Raw genomic sequence first — 23,762 nt, forward strand, 5'->3', positions numbered from 1 at the left:
ACCAGCCAAAATATGCCTAATGAAGAGAAAAACAACAGGCTAAATAGGCGTATGGTATGCTAATGTATCACATTGATGGTTAGCTACATGAAGCACAAACAACAAACTAAATGTTAACGTCACATAATCAGTTCAGATATCTATAGCATAAAGAACATACCAAACTCTCGATCTCACTCCAAATCACTAAATACTTTTAAATCTTCATTTTTGAACAATCGCCATGGCAACTACCTGGGCACGGAGGCGTAACTGCACCGATGACAAGCCTGTCCCAGCAGCACGTTTTTCAAGCTCTCATTTGCAAACTCGTTCCTCTAGCTGTGACCATCTAGCTTTTAGCCCGTGATGAGCTTTGTTTTGGCTGCGTCCGAAACCATCAAATTATAGCCTCTATGTCCTAATCCTAGTTTCTAATCCTTAACCTTTCATGGGGTCGGCTCAACTGTTAGATCCCTATGCAGTTCGTGAACTATGCTTCAGTAGCATTGCCCAATTCAACTGTCCGTACCCAGGGCGGAAAAAACAGGGGAAGTGACATCACCAACTGCTGTTTCTTTACTTCTTCTTCTTTAAGGTTAATGGCGGACTGCAGGCCAAACAAAAGCGCATGCTGCCACCTACTGTATTGCATATGCAACAACAAAATAAAGAAAAAAAAAATCCAAATGATGCATCACATTTCCCTTTAGCGTTATTTTATCTCAACAGCTGTTTCACAAAGCTACTTCACCCATATTGGATTACAAAATATACTGCAGCCGCTGACTAATAACTCAAACATGAACCACGATAATGATATGAAGCCGCACAGAAAACAGATGATGATCAAAAGTGACATGTCACTGTGTTGTGGTAACTCTAATATGTTATTTTGTTATGTTTATAAAGTTTGGCTCGTGCAGAATCTTATAGGCTATATATGTATATATTTTTTTTTAATGAAATGTGCACCTGTCAATCAACAGTGGTTGCATATTAATAACTTGAGGGTGGGGCGGGGTGGGGAAATTGGGGCGCAGTGGCTTATGGGATGGCACATAGCTCCTTGCCGGCAAGGGACCACCAGAGGTCACTATGCTAAAGTGGCTATTATAGTTAGTATACAGGCTCATTTCCCTAACTCCTTCCTAACTGACAGCCCAATTCAGAGGCTTCTTATCATGGCGGACGCTGACGCACATCCGGTTTGGCGTTAGACCTCTTACCAAATAACTGCTTTTGGATGGGGCAATTGTTTTCTTCTCTAAGAGTTACCTCTACCTCTCGCTCAGGCCAAACTTTCTTTCTGCTGCTCGATTAGCCTGTAGTGCCCTCTAGTGGCATGTGAAATTATATATTTGAAATTAAAAAAAAGGAGAAGAAAAAGCACATTATTTGTCGCTCCGGAGTTCAAGACGCACCCTACCAAACTATGAAAAAAAGTGCGACTTATTGTCCGGAAAATACGGTAAAGCCGGACATCACCTGCATACTCTCTATAAGAGCAATACGATAATAATCCAAAAAGAACGTGCTGTTGAAGATGAAGAAATTAGGCCAGTGTGTTATTATTATTACATAATGTACACACACACTGGTCTAATAGGATGTTAAAGACACCCCTTTCACAACAGCTTATACACAAACAAACTAATAAGTACGTTGTATCATTGTGTCATGTCTCCTAAAGTCACAGAGTCCATTACGGAGCCGTCAGGACTGATGAGACTGGCCATTACAGCGCCTGTCCCAAACCTGCTCCAGCTAAACCATTAATTTCCCGTTTGATCGGCAGGCTTTTGGACTCTCATTTCTAGTTTGAACTTTTAAATTTGGCTCCAATAAAGCCATTAAAATTGCGATGTGTATGTGTGCCCAAGTAAATTAGCCTGCTCTCCACATCAGACGTGGCAACCTGCAGCTGGACTTCTGCCTGCTTTTGCTTAATAATATTCGAGCAATGGCAAAGCGGGGACAAACTAGCTCTGATTGTGCCGGAGAGGTGTTTAAATGCCTCTGCAGTAATCCAACCCACTTCTATAAACAGTGTGATAGGGTTTGAGTGTGACTTGTCAGGTCCACTTACGCCGGCGTTGCGCTAAGTGTTGATTGGTTAGCCTCAGTTTCGCCAGGTTGTGACCCGTGTTGACAGGCGTATCGGTTACAGGGTAAACGTGGGCTAAATGGACCGTCCAACTTCCAGCCTTTGCCTGTCACATTCCACGGAAAACTTGCTTGTCATTCCTGTCGCCAACCTGAGCTTCTTTTTTTTTTTTTCTTTTACTGTTCACAGCCGTTATGAAAGAGCGAAATGTCAGCTGCTGAAGGCAAGATCGTCAAACCCAGGGTCAGGCTTTGTGGCATTTTTCCACTACATTCATAAAAGTCTTCCTCTAGGGCTTTCTTGCACCCATATATTCACTGGACGATATCTTCCAACCACTGGTAAGAGGAGAATGTGACCACTTAGCAGGGAGTAAAACTGTAGTAGTTTTTTACTAATACACAGAAGTTTTAATCCTGTGTATTAGTAAAAACACAGGATTTACTAATACAGAGGAATTGTAATAAACTCGAGGTGGGATTTAATCTCCTTAAACAACAAAGGTCGACCGATATATTGGCCGGACGATATATCAGGCCGATATTTGGGGGATTTTACAATATCGTCAATTGGACATGCTGCAGGTCATTTTGAAGCTAAGAACCTGGAGAATTCAATCGCTGAGTTAGTTTTAACCTCCACAATTGCATTTTGGATCATCACGCAAAATCTCACGGCTAGCAACAGTATGCTAATGCTAACGGCACCTAATCAGAGTTTGGACAGAAATTATTGAAAAATAAAACTCGCCATTGCTGGAGCGGCCAAGTATATATGTTTTTACAGGATTATAGACCAGACATTTGGAAAAATCGGTCAAAAATATCAACCAAGCATATTGGCATCGGCCTTTGGAAACCCCATATCGGTCGATGGTCGGCCTCTATATAACAAACCAGGTGAACCATTAATGCATGGCCCGTTTGGCACGTATGAATTGTACATTTATCAATTGTTTACGTAGTTTTCATACTGCACATGTGAAAGCACTTTGGTTCAGCAGGTAAAGTGCTATCCAAATAAAACTTTGATGGTTGTTTTTGACTGCATTAATTGAAATCTACCTCAGTTTTTCCCAATCAGGAGTACAGTATTTTTGACAGGAAAATATTATGTAAAATGTGTAGTTTTGGGAGAATTTTAGGTTTAACTGTTGAACGCAACATTGTCTTTTTGATCAAATAACGCTTTTAAGTGATTGCTTACTAAATAAACTGTAACACCATTGAAGTAGGGGTTACATGGACTATACCACTGAAAGGTCCAAGGGGTCTGCAAAAAAAAAAATGTTGGGAAACACTGACCTATATCTGAACAATCCTTTATTGGTGGCTGCCAATCTATGCAACATAACCAGTCGCATCCCATCAAAAGCGTTTTGTTCCTGCTGTTGCTTTCTCTTGCCGCTTGCCATCATTTTCAATTGTCAACAGCTAAAGTCAAGACAGTTACACCAGGCGTTGCGCTCCATCACATTCCCCTATTGTTTCGACAGCAACCCGTCGACAAAAGCCTTTTCCGATGCTCCCCCTAAAACGCGCACACAAAACCCCCCTCACTGGCAAATCACACATTTTCAAACCGTGAACTCTCTCAGCTGTAATGACACAGTCTAGCTACAGATGGAAGCAATTACAGCGCTGTGAAAATATTTCCCGAAGAATAGCTAGTGTTTTGACTGGTGCAACAGCGGGACGCAATCACTGGCTAATTGAGGTCTTGCCGAAAACATCAATGACAGTTTACAAGACGGTCCTTGTCGTGGCGCAACATCGACGGGACGATCTCCTCTGGTTTAGCAGCCCGGGAAAAGCAGGGGCGCAGATAGGTTTTTGAAACTGGGGGGGACAAAGCTGCTCAGGCATGACAACCTATCAAACTTAATTGCCCATCATTGCAAGACAATAATGCGTATTGGTACGGTTTCTAATCACTCACCAAGCATGCCACATGACGTATGAAAAAGCAGTCCTGACGTAGGCTACACTGTCTGATAACCAAGTAAACCAACAGCTCGCGTTTCGCATTTTGACACACGCACAGCCCAGTCAACACAAACACATGAGCGCAATACCGTTTCTCGCCGCATATCAAAGTGAATGGTCAAGGGAGGCGCTGTTTCGCACATTGCAAAATGCTTGCAAGATATTTTTCTTCATAAAAGTGAGGGGGACGGATCCAGGTGAATGAAAATCTGGGTACGTCATGTCCCCCCCGTCCCCCCCGCTATCTGCGCCCATGGGGAAAAGGGGAAATTTGTTTGGCAAATTTACAGCCGCGGTGAGGTCTAATTGCAGTGGTTTTTGGGAGGAAAGGGTTGCATAAAGCTGACACAGTGTTTTGTTTTCGCACAGTGGAAGCTGTGAGTGTGATGAATGTGGTGCCACAGAGCTTGAACCCGAATAGAGGAACAAAGACAGACAGAAGCGGCGGGGGGTCCTTTACCACAGCAGACAGTCTTAATACGGTGTGGTCTCATCCTCTGCACAGATAATGGGCACTGTATGGTTTCCCATGATGCAATGCACTGATGTTATATGATTTAAGACAGGCTTTCAACCATCCTCTATCGGTTCATACTTAGTCTTACCATCCATCTTCTTCCACTTTATCCCATGCTGCTCCTTCTTCACCACAACTCTAAATCAACTCTATCAAATATCTTGTTCATAAGCGATGGAAATCCCAATTTAATGTTTAACCACCAAATTTGTTTGCAGCATAGATAGACTCTTCATGTGCACATTCCCTATTTGAAACATCATGTGCGTCACAAATATGCCAGTGTGTTGATTGAGCTACTCTGCCATTGTGCACCCAGCTTTCATAGACTATTGTGAAAGCGTGAGTAGGTACGGAAAAAAGGTCTCGTCTGCAATGATATGAAAAGCAATGTTCAAACACAATGGGCGTCAGCGTTGCAGCTCATGGTCAACGTGAACCCTCGAGGACATCACCCATTCTTTGCGATTGTATTTTGTCTAAAAAGTTCACATTGTGTAGTGGTTGTGTCCTCAGACGTTCACGGTTCTCTGGGGTAAACCATTCAAAGACATTCACCTTATAAAAGCATTGAGACGGAATAGGGTTTATGTTGCATGTCCTTAAATGTCTTGATGGTGTCCTTGCTTTTGTTGCGGAATAGTCAGTCTGAAATCAGTACAAAGAAAGAAAAAGAAAACACAGCTGGTCAGACTTGATTGAACGGCTAAAGCTTCGCTGACAATCATAGGCAGAGATAATGTATGTGTTGTGGGGCTCAAGCACCTACCCAAATCATGAATTATTAAAAGAGAATCAAACAGATATAACCTGAAATCACAAGAGCCATCTCTTTTCTACTCTTCTCACAGTAGATTTTGGGTTGCGTCGTCTGGGCACCCACTGGGAAAAACATAAATCGATGCCTATGCTACCAATACAGCAGCCCTTGTAGAATGTAAAAAGACTGAGAACGCAACATTGTTTATGTCAGTAAGGGGCAGGGGCAATATGGTTTGTTTCTGGTCTTTATGGATTATGTTCAAAATAGTTGATTAGTATATTCTGCATTCTTATTTAGTATAACCAAAATAAATAATGGGGTTTGGATATTTTCACTATTGCAAGCCATGTCATTTTTGCTATTTCTCATTGTTTACACAGTCTTGTTTGGTCCTGTAAGGCAACAAAGCAAAAGTCATAAAATGTTTCCCAAAAGCCAAACAACAAAAAAACCTTCACCTCAGCAAGTTGCAAGCGCCCCTCAAGGTCTTACTCTTTCATGTTGCTTCCTTGTCCTCTGCCCTCGTGTTCTCCTCTCATCACAACAGGAGATCCTTCAAACGCTCCCCAGGTTTGCTGACCCTCCCGAAAAGTTACAGTCCCCTCTGCTAAATATTATTATGCACTACATCGTGTAGGGACTATGTTAGTATACTGTAGCTGTTTATGCACTTCTTTTAAAAAACAAGAACAGTCGAGTTGGCTCTGAATTGCTTTCCGGCACCCGCATTCTTGTGCAAAAATAATGATGGTTAAACGTTGCTGGCAGCTCTTCCTCCAGGGACGTAGACAACGCTAAGGGTAATAAGTGCGGGGAAATATGCTAGGGCGCAGTGTAAATGCAAATGAGCCGCTCATTACTGGCCCCTCTGAGTAATTAAAATAAGGATCGTGTTTTGAGATAAGCAAATTCAATACACCGCAGATACATGCAAACAATGGAAGAGAAAAATAATAAGCACTTCAGGAGAACCGGCGGATGAGGCGGCATCCCAGGTTCATTCAAGGTTTGTTCCAGGAAAAGCTTAAACAAGTGACATAACATTTTCAGTTCAAGTGAAGCACAGAGCAGCACATCTCATTGGAAGTGGAGATGGGACAACAAAGCGCTGGTGAACAAATAGGATTATACTGCCACTATATTGTTCTGGCCACTCAGACAGTCTTTTTCTATTCTATACAAAGATGTTGTTTGGGAGTACAGAAGAACTACGTAACTTGTTTACCTTAATAAATCCTTTTCGTTGTCCCTCTGGGGGTCATACAAATGATAATGGGATGATTGGGGGGTCTTTTGGTGCGTTCCAGGCAACTGGTAAACTGGTCAATTTCCCACCTCCCACTTGGAAAAATGCCTTGGAACGCCGCTTGAACTGGTAATTACAACTTGTAAACTCGGAAATCTCTTGACTGCTACGAGTTCGTATTATACGAGATAAAGACAGTACTGGCGGCCCCCATGGAGGAGCAGCTAATGTTTAAACTGTAAGAAATCCACTGCATCTGTGACGTGAACGTTACTTTTGGTCTTTCTTCACCTGGAACGCTCTGAGGTTGTAAGTCATAATTTTCAAGTGGGAAAGATACCAGTTACCACGAACGCACCATTTCATCTCCCCCTGGTGTCAATAGAGTTGGGGAAATTCCACAGTTACCATGGAGATCCGCCATTTTTGCAGCTGTTAGCATACATTTCTATAGACTAGCTTAAAACAGCATAAAAAGGGGAGAAAAAAGCCGTGGAACATTTCCGTTAGCTGCTGAGATGCTGCTGGTAAATACATCTAACTCACTGTGGTGTCCAAGTGTTTTAATGTGAACAATAACTCCAGTCTTTTAACTTTTAACATCTCAATGGCTGCTAATCCCATAATGCTTAGCGATATGACATCACATTCCCGAACGACACGCTATCACGGAGAAGAAGCTAACAGGCTAACGGGCAAAGCTAACTGCGGGCTAGCGCCACTTAAGCAGTATTTACAGCCAAGTTTGATTGAAAGAAAAATATCTCCATTGTGTAATTGGGTTGTGGCACAAAGTACAATATCCCTCTCTCCCTTTGTCTTTTCTGTCAGCGTAGTATTTACTCTCACGGACAATTAATGAGTGCAAAAAAAAAAAAAACACAGCATACATTGCCTGGCAACACGTAATACTTTCCATCTTGTTGATGTTGTTGATCTGTTAATACTTTGAAGATGAAATAAATTCAAACTTAAAAGAAAAGCTACATTTAAAACAAACAGAACTGGTGGTGGAAGAAGGTTTTTCTCACTGATCTTATAGTGTTAAAATGTATTTGACATTGAGTTCTGCTGATCTGAAACATCTTGCTATGTTTCAGATCATATATATATATATAATGTTTTCCCTGTGCGTTTTTACATCGCCTTGAACCTAAGTCTACTTAAAAAATAACACCTTGGTCTCCATGAATTGTAATAGCAGCAGAGGATAAACAGCTCCATGTTAGTGTGATATTTCTTGAATGCGTCTATAAAAGCCTTCACTTGACTGAACTTCCGCATCAAAAGACCTTATACAATCATCGCTCAAATCTCCGCAGAGGACCCTCAGCAGCTTCCTGGTTCAGATTAAATTGATAAATGCTTTTGTATAATTGGATCCTGCTGCAGTGTTTGAAATCAAAAGCCTCAGCCTTGACAGTGGCACCTGTGGAGAAATAGCTAAATGAAAGAATCTTGAAAATAGGTTTTATTGGTTTAATAATCTTCCAGGACCTTCGGCACAAATGCGTTGTTTGTAGTTATGTAATGCAATGTGTTTGTGCAATTTTAATCAAGGCATAACTGTGTTGAAAATGTTTGATTTGGCTTCATGTGAAAACGGACTTTAAATATTGACCAAGGACATCTAAAGTGAAGTGCAGCCATGTATTATGATTTTTGTCTTTCGCGATTTTAAGGTCGTGGATCAAGTTTGTCATAATTTCGTGTTTTTGGGTTGTAGTGCATATTTGTTTGTTGTTTGTCCTTCGTTTGTCTGTATACTTCAAATCCATCATAAAAAAAAAAAAATCAACTTATATAATCACATCCACTTCATTTAACCATCAAGGACTGTTGTTGTGAAATAAAGCAAACACCACTTTGAGGGGCAGGGACATTTATTTAACATTCAATGAAAAATGTGGGACTGATACTGAATAACACTCAGAATGGTCAAATACATTGGGCTAATGGTCATAAAGAGCCTCTCCTGTTGCTCAGCTCACATGCTCACTGCCCCTGGGTCTGAGGGAAGGCTCCTTCAAAGGGACTAGATACAAGATGGTCATTTTATACTCACTACTGCCCTCTCAGGTCTTACGCGTAGCTGCAGGTTCTATATTAAGCTCGTGCATGACGGCACTTCGGACCCGAATTAACACCTTTTTGAGTGACAGAGCAGAATTATAGCAGCAGTTGTGGTGAACAGGTCTGGGCTCATTCTACACATTAGGACATGGCTGGAACATGTAGGGGGAGGAAAATACTTAGTTTTAACATTTGTAAACTCCGTATAGTCCCTTTAAGGTTCATTTACAGCACGAAAACATTACATTACTAATGTTTGTAAGTTGTGCTGTGACTTACATCTCGTCTGGATCCTTGAAATAATAATCAAACTTTGGCTAACACAATGATTCTCATTTTCACTCATTTTCGTTATTATCTGAGATGATGATTGTGAATGGAATTAGGCTTCATGTAATAATAGCAGCAAGTATTCGTTAAGAAAAAAATGATGAATTGCACTCAGTATAATCTGTTTTTTGATTGACTTATATCTTTTACAAGTTAGACCAGAATCAGAATATTAAAGACAGGCCTTAAGTAAATGTGCAGCCTCAATCAGCCAGATGTTTTAATCACTCGCTTATTGAAAATGGGAACTAATCCAACTCTTCATCACTGGCCGCCGGCAGCATTAACACAAAACAAATTGGCCTGTGTTTTCAGCAGGTGGGCCGCTCGTATAGCTCCGTGCACAGCTCCAGATGATATATGGACGGGGCATGTGCGAGGGATTACAGTTAAATAGCTGCTTTTGTGAAAATATGAACCCTAAGGTTACATCTTTATGGACTATTAATGTGCCATTATAATTTATAGCCTGTTGCACTGTGTGGAATATGTGTAATTTTCATCGCTTTACTGTGCAATGAAAATTTGTAATAGTTATGGGCCAGTGACAAACTGATTAGTTTTGGTGTTGATCCAGATTACACTTTACTTAGATTAGATTTTGTACCATTTGGATTTATGAACTTTACTCACAAAAAGCACACATTTTATGGTTCTGGTTAATGGTTGTAAATTTTAACTTTCCCTCTCTTTCTTGTTTGTATGCTTTATTAGAAATCGACCAAAGTTTTTGCACGCTATTGTTTTTCTTTCCACCTAAAATAACAAATCATCAGAATATTCCATAACCCATGTAACCTTGCAAGAAATAAAATAGAAATTGGATGCACCCAATTTGGAAAGCAATTGATTTCACCGCTGCGTTGCCCATTTGTTTGGTTTGGACCGGCTGTAGCTGAAAACGAGTAACGCGCTGGCCCTCGTTAGACTGTTTCTCACTAAAGGCTGGCCACATTGGAAAAATAACAAGGTCTGTGGATGTAATTGAAGCCACAAATCCGATGAGAAACGTTCCTGAGAGCAATATTTGTGCAAATGAAAACAACAAACCATTTACGTGAGCCAAGTCATATTTGATTACCTGTGGATATATGAGCGCGCCCCTTTCCGGTGATTATAAAGCACAGTGACGCCATCCTGCCTTATAGAAGCGTGACTGGGAACATGTAAAGTGAGTGGCAAAATCCATACATGAGTGATTGTGACTGTGATAAAACAGTCACACCAATGAAAATATAAAGACTTTCTTCATTTCATATATTAGCACGCACTGCAGTATCATTTATTGTAGCTCGTAGATATTAGCTGGAATTCAATTTTAACAGCAGCTGCTAAAAGTGGCGCAAAAGTGAAGTTGCTACACACATTTGTTGCAGCGTTTAGTGGCATGAGCTGGATTAATGAAGGTAATACTTGACCAACAACTTGAGATTTCAGTTGCAAAATAAAAGTCATTCGAGTGCAGTCTGAACTTTGCTTAATGGAACTTAATGGACTTCAGCAACAGCCCAAGTGGCAGTCAATTTTATGGGATTTTAATTGCAAACACATGGCGCACTTAAAAATGCTTGAGCACTGATCAGTTTGTGTAACTCGGGCAAAACTTCGGGGGATTTCTTCTTTATCTTGTGTGTCTAGTGCGGTCCTCCACGGAGCAGTGAAAAGTCCATCAGGGAGGAACTGTAAACGCTTTTACTATTGAACTGAGAATAAACAACCACTTTATGAGGTTTGTTCCAGGAGCTATTCAGCTTTTGTTCTTTTCTTTTTTTAAGCTCATGATGCTAGTGTTTGCACATGAAAACAACAGAGCTCCTTTGTCCGTGGATTTGTGTAATAGTTGTGGATGTGTTCTTCTTCCATCATTGCATTACATCCATATATCTGCCTCCTATCTTGAAAAAGGCAAGGCAAGTTGACTTGTAAAGTAAGCTGTACAGAAAACTACACTTTCTGCTGCTTCAATATAGCAGCACACCTTTCTTGTCATTTTTAGTGAAACCCTTTTATCCCTTAACACATCTGAAGCTTTTCTTCTCCTCTTCCGAGCCGCTCGCTCCTCCCGTGAAGGCGCAAGGTTAAAGCATGCCAAAAACAAAAACGTCTTTAGAGCTAAGACGAGGCAAAGAGGCAAATTGCAGAGCCTTATTAACATAAATTTTCATAACATTATTGGCTTATTCTGAGTTTGGATTCGCATGTTTTGCCGCACGCCAGACACATTAACATGCAGGGGAATGGTGCGCCGGGAGATGAAAGGGCCTCAGATCAGCGGCTGACACGGTCCTAACCTATCAGGCTCACTGCCGTGTTCGTGTGGCTTTGGAAGGTCCACTGGGGGGGGCTCAAAAACTCGCTTTGTTCTGCACACGCTGTACCACGCTCTAACGTATGGAGCCGACTTCTCTCACGGCAGAAAAAGTTCTCCTTTCAGTCAATAGAGTGCTGTCAAAAGTCTCTCTGTGTAATCGCTGTGTGATTGTAGATGTGAACGGCCACAGACGATAAGAGTGGGTAAACTACGGATATTCAAACATAAGCTTTATCCAGTTCAACACAAGAAAATAGAGATAAAGAGTGCTTTGAATACACAAATCTGAACAGTGTGAAATAACAGAGGATCGTGCCTTGACATCATGACGTGCACTTTACTATGGTGTAGTTTTTGACTTTAGCGTGCAACCACAGAACTACTGTCCGCAGTGGCGTAGCAAGGGTACCAAGGGGCCCCAAGCAAGACTGTCGGTAGGGGGCCCTCTGGTGGCCGCTCGGTGTACTGCGCACTGGGAGAGCGGGCATCATTTGGGCAGGAGCGGGTCACCTGACATCTCCCATAATGCAGTTCTCTGCATAGGTTTTCCTCAGAACAGAAGGCTGAGGTTCTTTCGGTCATGATGAGTGTTACAACAAACTGGTTTCACCATTAGAAATATAATCTGGTGAAACCATGAGTAAAAAAGTCTGTCACTGCTCATTATAAGTTAACATTAAGGAACCATCACTCACAAGCATGCAGTAGGATGGGGATGAACAGCTCCAGGGAGCATTGGTGGAAAGATGATGTAACTGCATCACCAAAATCATTATGAAGACTGTGTATATCAAGGGTTTACTGCAGGCTTCTGAATAACGGGCTTGTTCATGGGGGCCCTTGACTGTTTTGGGGCCCCAGGCAGCTGCCTGCCTTGCCTTATGGGAAGCTACGCCTCTGTGTCCACTGTATCACTATCGTCAACCGCAGGTGATTCTGACTGACACAATGAAGTGAACCTCTTAACCCCAACCTTAACCGAGTGCATTTTCTCCAGTTCGACTTTACCCAAATCTAAAAGGTTCTTGACTGGAGCCTATAAGCAAGTGTAACGCCTCATTCAAAACATATCTAAACTGATCTTTTTCCTCCTCGTTGCCATCTCGGTTTTGTCTCATTTTCTTCACTTTTTTGACAAATTTTGTCACGTTTTCATCCTAGTTTTTGTTGCCATATTGAAGCTTTTAGATTTGGGTAAAGCAGAACTGGAGAAAATGTGCTCTGTTCAGGTGGGGGTTAAGAGGTTAAAGCAGTACTAAGTAACTTGTTCACCTTAATAAATCCTTTCTGTAGTCCCTCAGGGGGTAATACAAGTGTTAATGGGATGATTGGGGGGGTCTTACACCCCCATTAGTGTGCCCAATACACACTAATAGAATCATGAAGAAGAAGCTAACAGGCTAACGGGCAAAGCTAACAGGCTAACGGGCAAAGCTTACTGCGGGCTAGCGCCACTTAAACAGTGTTTACAGCCAAGCCTGAGTAAAAAAAAAAGATCTCCATTGTGTTGGATGTACAATATCCCTCTCTCCCTTTGTCTTTTCTGTCAGCGTAGTATTTACTCTCACAGACAATTAATGAGTAAAAAAAACCGCAACATATTAGGACACTTGCCGTAACACAAAACCTGCCCTCTAGGGGCATGAGTTACTTGGTACTGCTTTAATACATTACATTTACACACAGTAACAATACATGACTTTAAAAATGTAAGTTATACTATTCACTCTAAGGCGTGAATGTATGAGGATTCTGTATGAGAAACTTAAAGAGCATTCAAAAATCTGAAAGAAGGTTTAGTCTGAACATAATAAGATTTTATAACTTTCTCTTTGGAGGATTTTATGTTCCTGACCTAATGGCATCATCATATTTTTTATGACAGTCTGAATTTATAAACAGCTTAGTTGTCTTGCACAGTAGCTTTAACTGCCCAAATGACTCGTCTGTTTTTGTGTCTCTAATATGCACCAGCGATCTCATTTTGGATTATTGTCTTTCAGTGCTAGAAAGAATGGCCCACATGTGTTACAGTCTACAATTACATACAATTTCCATATTTCAATAGTCCTCAGGAAGCACATGTGACTGCTATTAGTCTGACCAGAGCTGTCACATCAAAAAACTTTGGGATCCGGGGCTTGATTAGGAAAAAGGCTGATTTAATAGCACACGCAGAAAAATGTGTCGACTTGTACTGTGGGAATTTTGAGCTTGAACTCGCTGCATGTCCCTGATCAAAGGATGTGGAGATGAGGAAAGTATTCAGATTGGAAGAGGATGATACAGGAATCATGCACAGGGCGGGACAGCAAAGAACAAAGACAAGATTTAAAGACCTGCGTGATATTAGTTTGTTTCTGTAAAATGGGAATATGCAAATCCAGGTAAAATGAAACACTCCGACTGCAGTTGCTTTGTTATCCTTGGTTCGGACGGCTCAGGACCATTAGAGTTTGCATGGAAATATAGCATAGGCGTAACCAGTCAGGGAATGAAAAGGAGGAAGTTGTGTGAACGTGACCTTCAATCAATCAAAGGTTTTGTAGCCCAATATCACCACGAGAGTTCCCTCACAGGACTGTGCAAACATTAAAGCAATGAAACAAAACAGTAAACAAGTTCAGGCAAATGAAGTATCCTGGCAAAAATAGTTTCCAAAATAAATGTCAGCAGCAGGTGGTGACGAGCCGTGTGTGGGTGTCCCCCGACAATAGACTCTCTGACATGGCAAAGAAAAACTCCAAAACCCAGTGGGAGAAAAAAGAAACCTTGGGGCCGATGGGAGTCCCTCAACAGACGGGCCAAGACTGCAGAACGTCCAGTCCTGGTTGGAGCTTCAGTTCTTCCAGTCCAGTCCCTGTAGGCGGGGTTCCTCTGTCCCTCCGTGGACAGGGCTGAAGACCATGGGACAGGGGACGCCATGTGAATAGTAATGAACAGACTTCATTTAAAAGAAATATTGTACCATGGTCTGGGTGAACACTTAATTCTGATTGGTTAACTGGCATGCATTAAAACTGTATTGCGCACAGTGAGTCCGGCAACAGATAAATCATGGTCTATATCACTCCACTGCAGCTGTTTCCATAGTAACGACAATCATTTGAGATGGTACTAGTTTCAGGTAAAACAGCTTAAAACATAAAATATCCCGGACTTAAAAAAAAAAAAAGCAAACAGGCCATATGAACAGTTTGTGTGACCATGGAATAAGCGGCTCCTCATTGTTTAATCCTTACATAATTAGGACAAATATCCCTGTTTTTCTGCTGTACGAGGAATGTGACAGCCTTATTTTTAACATTGTATCAATCGTTAGCCATTAAATACGTGATATAAGTTCATCATGAGAATCTTCGGTATGTAGTTATATCCCCCCTACACGTGTGGTTGTATACATCCACTTGACAGGCCCTTCCCGTGCCATTGGTGCGTGCAGAATTTAATCAGAAATGCCACACAGCAGCCCCCCGGACCACGGCTGAGGTTAAGGTTAGAAGAATATCAATAACACCTCCATCGAGAACAATTCCAGATGCGACGTGCGATTATGGCATTACGCTAGACTTTCTGCGGTCCCAACCTGCAGTCTCTGTTTAAAAAGCCATCTCAAGCAATCCTCAGCCAAACAACTCTCAGGCATTATCTATCTGTAGTGCATCTGCTGCCTGCGAGCAACAACCCACAGTGTAATTGAGATTGGCAAAGCTTTTCCAAACCGAATACCGGGGAAAAACACATAAATAGTCATTGCTGCTTTAACAAATGGGTTCCAATCAACTTGGGGAGAAACACTACGAGCAAATGCCAAAGTCAATATAAACACAGAATGAAGACGTTCATGCAGACAAGCTGGAGGGCATTCAAGAATGTTAATGCTTAAAACTTATATGACAGAGGCTTCGGGACATAGGGTAAAGAAAGGTAATGTTGAACTTTGGAGCCGTGTCAGTAAGTGAAATGACTATGTTGAATGAGTTGTTCTAGCCCTCTGGGGGGAGAAAAAATAATGGCAATACTTTTTGAATCAATGTGATATGCAAAACACATGTGCGGGTTGATTTTAAACTACATAAAATTGCAGTTAGTGTATACAACTGCACTTGTAATCAAATACTTTGCTTTGTGGTCCATGAGTTATTAATAAGTGGCGACGTATTGCTTACACACAAGGGAAATGACCTAAAGGTGTGTTTGGTTTAGAGGAAATAAAAAGCAAAAGCAGAGAGCCAGAGAATAGATTTGCCATAAAGATATTTGGATGTAGTGATGTTTTATTTCAGTTTAAAGTCTATCAAAGGGGAAAATAAGTAAGCAAGTGCTTTATTTGTCGTCATTGTCGTACAACAAAATAGTGTTCAGGTGCTAGTCCTGAGCCGCACCACTACTGTGGGTCAACCTGGCCAGCATGTTTTTGGAGGTCGGGGGAAACCATAGTACTGCCTTCAGTCTCCCCTGAAACAGTGCACCGCCTCCTGGGTTTGTCCCTGTTTCAGAGCATGGTGTCCTGCACTGGTCAGCTCCTCCTTTCTCTTCCTCCTGCGCAGCTCTCTCTGCTCCATAAGAGTCTTTCACCATCTTCTGGGGAGAGCTTGGCAGTTAATCTGTTTTTTTCTCCAGTGAACGTCCATTGGCCAGAACAATATAAGGCATGTGTGGTTTTAGCTGTGAGTCTCGTCCGGATACCTACTCGTTTGTCCCTTCCTTGTTTCCTGCAGTGCCTCTTGTGACACCTCCACTGTGTTGGTGCCTCTGTAATGTCTCAGAAGAAGAAATGTGTATGTCTCAAATGGGGGTTGCTGCCTGTTTACACATGGCCATGACGCCTATTAATAATGATAATGGTTTTATTTTGCCAAATTTAGGATTTTGACACAGTTGACACCGCAGCCTTCACAGAATGTGTTTTGTACCTTAGAATAATACCATTTTAGGATCATTTTAGAAGTTGTGGCCCATATGTAAAAAAATAGGCTTAGGACAGCCTATCGGCCGAAAGGGGATAGAGTCGGAGCAAGGACTTTTAGCAAAATATCACAGATGCTGAGGTGTTGATTTCCAAATGCTAGGCACAAAGGTGGAGTGAAGGAGGCAAAATGAGCAGTGAGAATACCAAAATGAGTCCAGGTGTGTGGACTTTTCAAGCAACAATGAATAGCTCGTTTTTGCTTGAAAGTGAACTGGAATGAACTGACCTGGCTGGCCATGTCCCATAATGAGCACGGAGCCGCGCAGGCCCGGAGCCCTGTGTATTTCAGCCATATTGGATTGGTGATAACGGACTAATTAGTGCTGAGGAGGACATTGACTGGCCAACAAAGCCAAATTGATTAGCACCAGTGAAAGCAGCGTATACTCGTGAGTGCGTGGACTCTTGTTGATAAAGCCAAAGACCCGCCAGTTCGGCCTGTAAAAGGAAATCAGAAGTGACAGCAGAGAAATTAGTGCGGGGGTTTAATCAAGCTGCAGTTACCTGGACCACTTAAAACAATTACTTTCAGTCAAATCTCACTACCTGCATCTTGTTCGAGGGGTGTGTAACAATAAATAAGCAAAGTTGTATGCAATTAGACTGGTTTAGCAGCCAAAACAACATGACAACCTAAATATCCACATCTCTAGTCATGGCATGTGCCTGTCAGGAGGCGCATCTGGCTGAAAGTGCATTATTACTTACCTGCTATATCCGTTTAATGATAAATTATGTTATGATGACATATGTTTTGATGCTGCCAAACTAATCCCGCATTATTAAGACTCACTTGTGATTTTTGCCTATGTATCTTTTACCGACTGATAAACATTGCAAACACGACCACCTTTAAATAGCTTGTCTCTGTGAACCGCTGAGCTCAGTGCATTTTTAATTCAGTTCGCCCTCTGTATTAATTGGTTTACTGGCGTTACGTAACATGGGTTGCACAGCGGCCAGGCATCTCTCACTGTGCCTCAGATGCCATTCCTCCTCTCTGCACTTTGCATCAGCCCTCGGACTAAACCTTATTAGATTACACCGCAGGGCTCGTTAATTAACCACCAGGATTTCTCACACTGGAGCATTCCCTCAACGAACAATGCCATTTGTCCCCATTAAAAATTAATTTGTCAGACAATAAATGTATGTTTGCTTAGGAAAACCCGCTGCTCGTGGCATGTTGGTTCTTGCTCTTCTCCTTATGTGTGCAGTGACTAAGTGACTCCCGGAGCCTATTAACGACATCCATTTATTTTGTGGGTGTGAGGATTTATTTGGCCGTCCTTACTCAGACAGTATTCCGCTTTTTGTTTCCACTGTAATTTAAGCTCTATTACTGTGTTTGTCCAAAGTCCCAATTGTTCGACTTTGCTTTGGGCATTTTCTTACACTTCTTTCTGTTTTCATTCTTTGTCTCACTAATGGCCTTCTCTTTTCTTCAGTCTGTTTCTCTTGGCGCTGGTTGATTGTGTTTGTTAGTGTTAGTCCCACAGCTCACGCGGCAAAGCAAAAACTTCTGGCATTTTCTTGATAGATGCATGGCAGCCGAGCAGTGGACTTCCACGTGAAATCTTCAATAATTCATCACCACTTCTCTCTGGGGATGTTTATCTCATGTTTTCTTGAAATATCATTTTTTGCCAGTCACAGTCTTTTCCTAATATGGTTTCTTCTACCCATGTTCATTTGGCTCGAGGAAACCCATGGGAAAACTTGAGCATTTCATGCTGTTTGTCAATAATCTATTTTCATCTTCATCCAAGTGTATAACAAACTCTCTCTATATAAAAAAAAACACTCTGTAATGCCAATGCAATAAATAGCCGTCCACACGCCGACTGCTCTCTCATTCATCTACTTCAATGTAATTACAAAGTTGCTGTATTATAGCTTAACATAAAAATCAAGACTTTAATATTTCTCCATAAAGTCAATGTTGTGAAACATATAGGAAAGCTATTCTCGAGAAGACTACTGTTATTACTGCTATTAAAATCACCATCCACTTTATGTAATGAAGGCAATTATGCAGAACTACTATGAGTGGAGCTGACCCAGCCATCTCACCCACAAAGGGGAATAATAGTGCGCCTTCTGTGAACTCTTACATTTTTATAAAGGGATACACAGTGAAAGGCCCTGGAGATTGATTATTGTCATTCTGGTAATAGTATTTTGTCTTTGTCCTTTCAGGTGTTCTTCTGCAGGAGAGCTTCATGGATGAGCCGGATGGGCTGGTGTCTGTGAACTTGTTGGTGGTGTCTGCGGTGTCGGCCTTCGCCACAGGAGCGATCATCTCAGGGCTGGCCGTGTGCTGGATCATGAGCCACAGGCACCGCCACTCCAAGTGTGGGGCGAACGGCGCACGCAGGAAGAACGACAAGGAGCAGAGCATATTGGCCCACGGCAGGAGCGGGTCAGTGATGAGCGTGACCCGGACAAGTGGAGGGGAGAGGCGGCGCTCTCAACCGGACAATCTGTTTGTTATGCATAACGGCTGGCCCAAAGACATGGACCCGGGTCTGCTGCCCACTCCAGAGCAGACCCCTCTCCAGCAGAAGAGGAGCATGCGCCTTCCTGAAACCGACTGGGACCAAAGCCAGACCTTTCTGACTGCCTGTCCCAACAACTCTGTCATCTACTTGAGCTCCAAGTTCTTACATGGAGGTGGGGGCGGGATGGTGCGAATAGATGACCCCGGGGAGGTGGTCCTGCCTCCCCATAGTGAGCGCCAGCGTTACCTGATCCTGGCAGCTCAGAGAGGAGACCACGGAGGTGGACGTCCCGCAGGCACCGTGCGGAATTCAGCTGGAGACTACATCTACCCCGCCACCCCGCAGGATTCCCCTGACAGGCGCAGGGTGGTGTCTGCGCCCACGCCTCACATGGACTACGGTGACCCACGCTGGACCCACGAGGCGCTCAACTACAACTCTAACAATGCAGTACCCTACCACCCGCATCGGCACGGGCTGATCCGGCCTGACATGCAAGGGCCTCGGGGCCTGGGGGAACTGGCAGAATTCAGCCATCTCTTGGTCAAGAACATGGGAGAGCGCACCCCTAGTGGCCAGTGAGCTGAACTACGCTATAAGATGCTATAAATAAGCTCTCTCTCTCTCAAATCATTGTCCAACACAAATTTGGATTCCAGTTTGTCCTCAGACTCCTGTCCCAAACTTACCCTGTCTGTCCTCTCTCACCGTCATCAATGTCCAGGCGTCATTCAGCCGTCCAAGAGAGAGGTGCAGAAAAGAATCAACAGCTCCTCACATACGCCTGCGTCTGAGGTGATCCCTTCAGCTCTGCCAGTGGTACACAAACACGCAGAGCAGCGGGACGGGCCTGTACAGGGAAGGTGCACAAAGCACATCAGGAGTTTCTTCTCATGGGACAGTATTGGGAAAACTGACAATTCTCACAGAGCCAAATGTGACCGGTCTCGCTCCATCGTTTTTTTCTCACCACGGATATTTTTTGAGTGTGAAATCTAATTTCTGCTTCTTTTTTTTATTTTTTTTATTCTTGTGCCAGTGGCATCCATTGGACAATAACGTGCTTTGTTTTGGGTTTGAAAAATGCCTGAAACTGTGCCAGGGGCAGTGACTCTGACTGAACTCTGCAGTGTGTGTATGTGTGTGATCGAGCCACGACAACTCCACGTCCTGTTTAACTGTGAATGCTGTGACATTTCTGTATTGAAATTGATGTTAAAGATTCAGTTCCCTTTTTATGTACAATCATTTAGAGGCATACAGATGTGTCTCTTTAAAGGTGTTTTAACAATCAGTGAGTGAATGGCCAGTGGCTAGTGAGGGAAGAACCTCGTTGTAAAGTTTGTAATCCTTATATTTAAAGTGCACATAGCCATGAAGTGAAGAAAGCAATAACAAACAGGCCATCTAAAGGGAAGAGGATACATTACTTTTAGCGTACCTGGTTTGTTCACGCTGCTGTTGAAATAAGCAGTATCCATTATTTACCCTATTACTCTGCCCCGACCGGGATGCTTTGGTCTCCCTGATTATCACATCCCATTGGAGTGAGGCAATGTGAGCTGAGGCTGACCGGACTGTGAGGCCCCTGGGAGCCCTATTCACTCTCCTCCGCCGCCACACTGGGCGTCTTTGTCCCCCAGAAGCAAAGAGGAGACGGCCGCAACAAATAGCCGTTAAGAGTCAGGGGCTGAGTCCAGTGTTGCAGCCCCATAGAATATCAATGAGCGGGACAGCCAAGTCTATCCATCATGTGAGATACGTCCGGGGGCATCTCCTGTATCCACGCTAGAGGCTAGACGGGAGAGGGGTGCCTTTAAGCTGTCACATCGCCCCGTCCTCTTGTGGCTTTTTGACAATGAAAGCAGATGGGCAGAAGTTTAGGTGTGGAGTTACCCTTTGAAACCTGTATTCAAGCGTAGATGCGGAGATAGTTTTCGTCGATCTGGGTCACAGCGCTGGGCTTTTTGTTGTGCGTCTTTGCCAGTCTCATAGGATTTGCCTAAAAAACATCTTTGATCAACTGTACCTCCGCTCTCACCTTTCTCCCTTTTGTTCAAAGCCATTCCACTTGATCCATTTGAGCTTTTAAGAAGCGTTTATCTTTATTATGGCACTAACAGATGTACAGTGAGATGTTATAGTGGTTCATAAAAGAAGTCTGTGCGTAGGCTGCTGGTGGACAAAATTACTCAAATCTGTGACAAGAGGGGAACTTGTTGCACAATGGGATAAAATATGCATGTAGGATGTGGCTCAAATTACAAATTGGATTGAATTCGATAAAAACACAACTAGAATACACATTATTCCTGTGGACTACACATTATGTCTCTCTTACTTTTTCTTGAAGTACTAACCTTGGTAAGAGTCCAAATGTATTAGAGCCCCTTCATGCATTATCCTCAGCCTGTTGTTTAAAAAATGTTCTCTCTGATTGTACATTGTGCGTTTGCCATATGTTCATATTTCTCAGTTGTCCGTCGAGATTCATCCTGTTCTCCCACTTCATCTGCAGTTCAGGTCCATTTGCCAAAGGCACAATGATTTGATGTCATCACAGAACATCCCTGATACCATTGGATTACTGCCTACATTAACCCAGTGTGTTCTTTTTACATTCCACTCAGGGGCCGGGCATTAGTATTGCGCCCGTGAACCCTCCACCAGCAGTTCGCTCGTCTCTGCCCCTTTTTATCTCCATCACCGCGCGAGCCTCGCCCCCCCCCCCCCCCCCCCCCCCCCGTGCGCAGCCAGCCGTGGCTCGTCCCACGTCTCCTCCACTGTCGTACTAAACATGCCTGATTAGACAAAAAGTACTTTGAGCTCTCTCTAATGAAGATCACTATGGACATATCAGTGGACATGGCACCAGCTCTTTCGCCCCGCTGCAAGTCAAAGTCTCTGAACCTAAGTTTAATGTGGCTGGATAAAGCATGAGCTCATGCTTAAAACGCTGCAACACCGATTGACACAGTTACATGTTGTGTAGTGCAGGCTGTTTTCCGATCTGCAATACAGTATCACAAAGCAGAACGTGACACCCCCAATATATTGTGTTGTGCTGACTTTAACTAGTGGCTTTTCATTCGGATTTGAACAATATAGGCCTCATGCACAACCAAGACCAATTCAAAAGACAAATTCCATAGATTCTAGAGGTTTCCATCTGAATCTAAAACCTTTCATGCAGATTCTGACTACAGTTTGTCCGAAAGACTTTTTGTTAGTTATACTTCTCTTTTTGCCTGACAGATTTCAGTGGGCAGAGGCAAACATACAGAGATTCTAGAAAGACATTTTTATTACAGATAATTTCCCTCCATATATTTTTAGTCAGGAAAAAATATGAAAAACAAAAAACATAAATGTGAATTCCATCACTTGCACTTCATAAAAGTTGTCCAATAGACCCTTTCGCTGCTGACATCATCAGTGACATCAGCTGGAGGCAGGAAGTGATCAAGAGAAATAAGATTAAACTAAAACTAGCGATCATAAGTGTAACTAAAAAATGTGGTCCTGTTGTGGCTTAAAGGGATAGGCCACCGTTTTTTTACCTACTGAGATATGTTCTTAGATTAGACGAGTTCATTTGTACCTGTCTGGTCTTCACCCGTGCCTTCAATTACGTAAACACAGCGCAGACGGCGTTAGCATTTTAGCCTCTTCCCCCTCTCCACTATAGCTCCACACGAGGTGAAGATAGAAGCGAGCAAGCTCTTCCACGTTTTCCCTATTCAAATATGGTTACGTGAAGTGTCACGCGATAAAGTACACATAATTAAACAATGTGGATTTTCTAAGCGGATGAAAAGGGGAACTATATTGCAAGGCGTAATAATACCAGGAGTAGCTCGACGTCCGCACAGTAAAGATATTACTGCTACTCCTGGTACTCGGTGGCCTGTTCCTTCAAGGTGCAAGAGGAATGACATTTGAGACGATAGAAAAAGGTTTATCTGATATTCCCAACAACAGTTAGACATTTGTTTATCGTCACTATGACAACAGCTGCGATGGAAATAGATAGGAATCTTGCCTCGTGCCTCCAGCTAATAATGTTTATAGACATTTAAAGGGTCCATAGAGATAATTATTTATTTGTAAAGAGTTTCAAAGGAAATGTAATCATTTTGTTTACTATGAATACGATGGCCGAACTCGTGCTGAACCATTGCCAGTAATTAACAAGGATCGACTCCAGATTAAACCAGAACTAACCAGAACCAGGAACTCACCAGATCACCTTTCACTGCAGAGCAACCCTTTAGATTTTCTTTCAAAGAGTAAACTAAATTAGAATTGCTTATTCCATTAACAACATAATAACAAATGACTAAAATAACGGGGTGTGACTATTTCCTGAACCTCAACCCATACACCGTCCTGTTTAAATGTCACCGTTCAAGTCTCCCGGTTAATTTAATGAACGTGTCTAAAATCAAAGCTATTCCCGGAAGCTGCCGTCTTCATTTCACATCAAATTCTTAAAAGGTGGCAATTTTTTTCCAGACATTTTCCGAGCCCCTCATGCAGTAAATTACTTTTCTTGCCGTTGCATTGTGCTGAGGAATGATTTTGTTTGGACTCTTTTTTTTAATGTAGCATAGAGTACTTGGCTCTGGATCGCTTTCCTTCTTTTTATCTCTTGCATGCACATATCATCACACCGACTCCATCACGCACGCAAGACATTTCCAGACTGGCTTTGTGACCCTGAATGTGCTTTTTCCCCCCCCCCCTTTTTTGTTAATACATTTGCCCGATTGTTTGTGTGTGAAAAGATTCCAGCTGGTAACTGCCATGCGGCCTGCAGGTCACCCTCTAAAGGATATATAGAAGATGAGAGGGTTTTCTGACCAATCAGCGTCAACAAAAAAAGCACAAAGTACATTTTATTTTCTGAAGGTGTATTTAGTCCGCACTGATCATTCTGCCATGTTTTCTATTGTTTTCCCGTGCTAGATATTTGGTT

At 42.6% G+C, this 23,762-nt stretch overlaps 1 protein-coding gene across 1 annotated transcript in view; it reads left to right on the forward strand.

Annotated features, from left to right (window-relative positions):
- The window catches only part of sema6bb (sema domain, transmembrane domain (TM), and cytoplasmic domain, (semaphorin) 6Bb), a 178,629-nt gene extending 157,673 nt beyond the window's left edge, over nt 1-20,956 (forward strand). Inside the window, exon 18 of the mRNA XM_079574459.1 lies at nt 18,483-20,956. Within this exon, the coding sequence (XP_079430585.1) occupies nt 18,483-19,366 (884 nt within the window). The 3' untranslated portion in view covers nt 19,367-20,956. The remainder of the gene's footprint in view (nt 1-18,482) is intronic.
- The last annotated feature ends 2,806 nt before the right edge of the window (nt 20,957-23,762 follow it).

Source organism: Gobius niger (assembly GCF_951799975.1).
Source record: "Gobius niger genome assembly, chromosome: 17".
Taxonomy (NCBI): domain Eukaryota; kingdom Metazoa; phylum Chordata; class Actinopteri; order Gobiiformes; family Gobiidae; genus Gobius; species Gobius niger.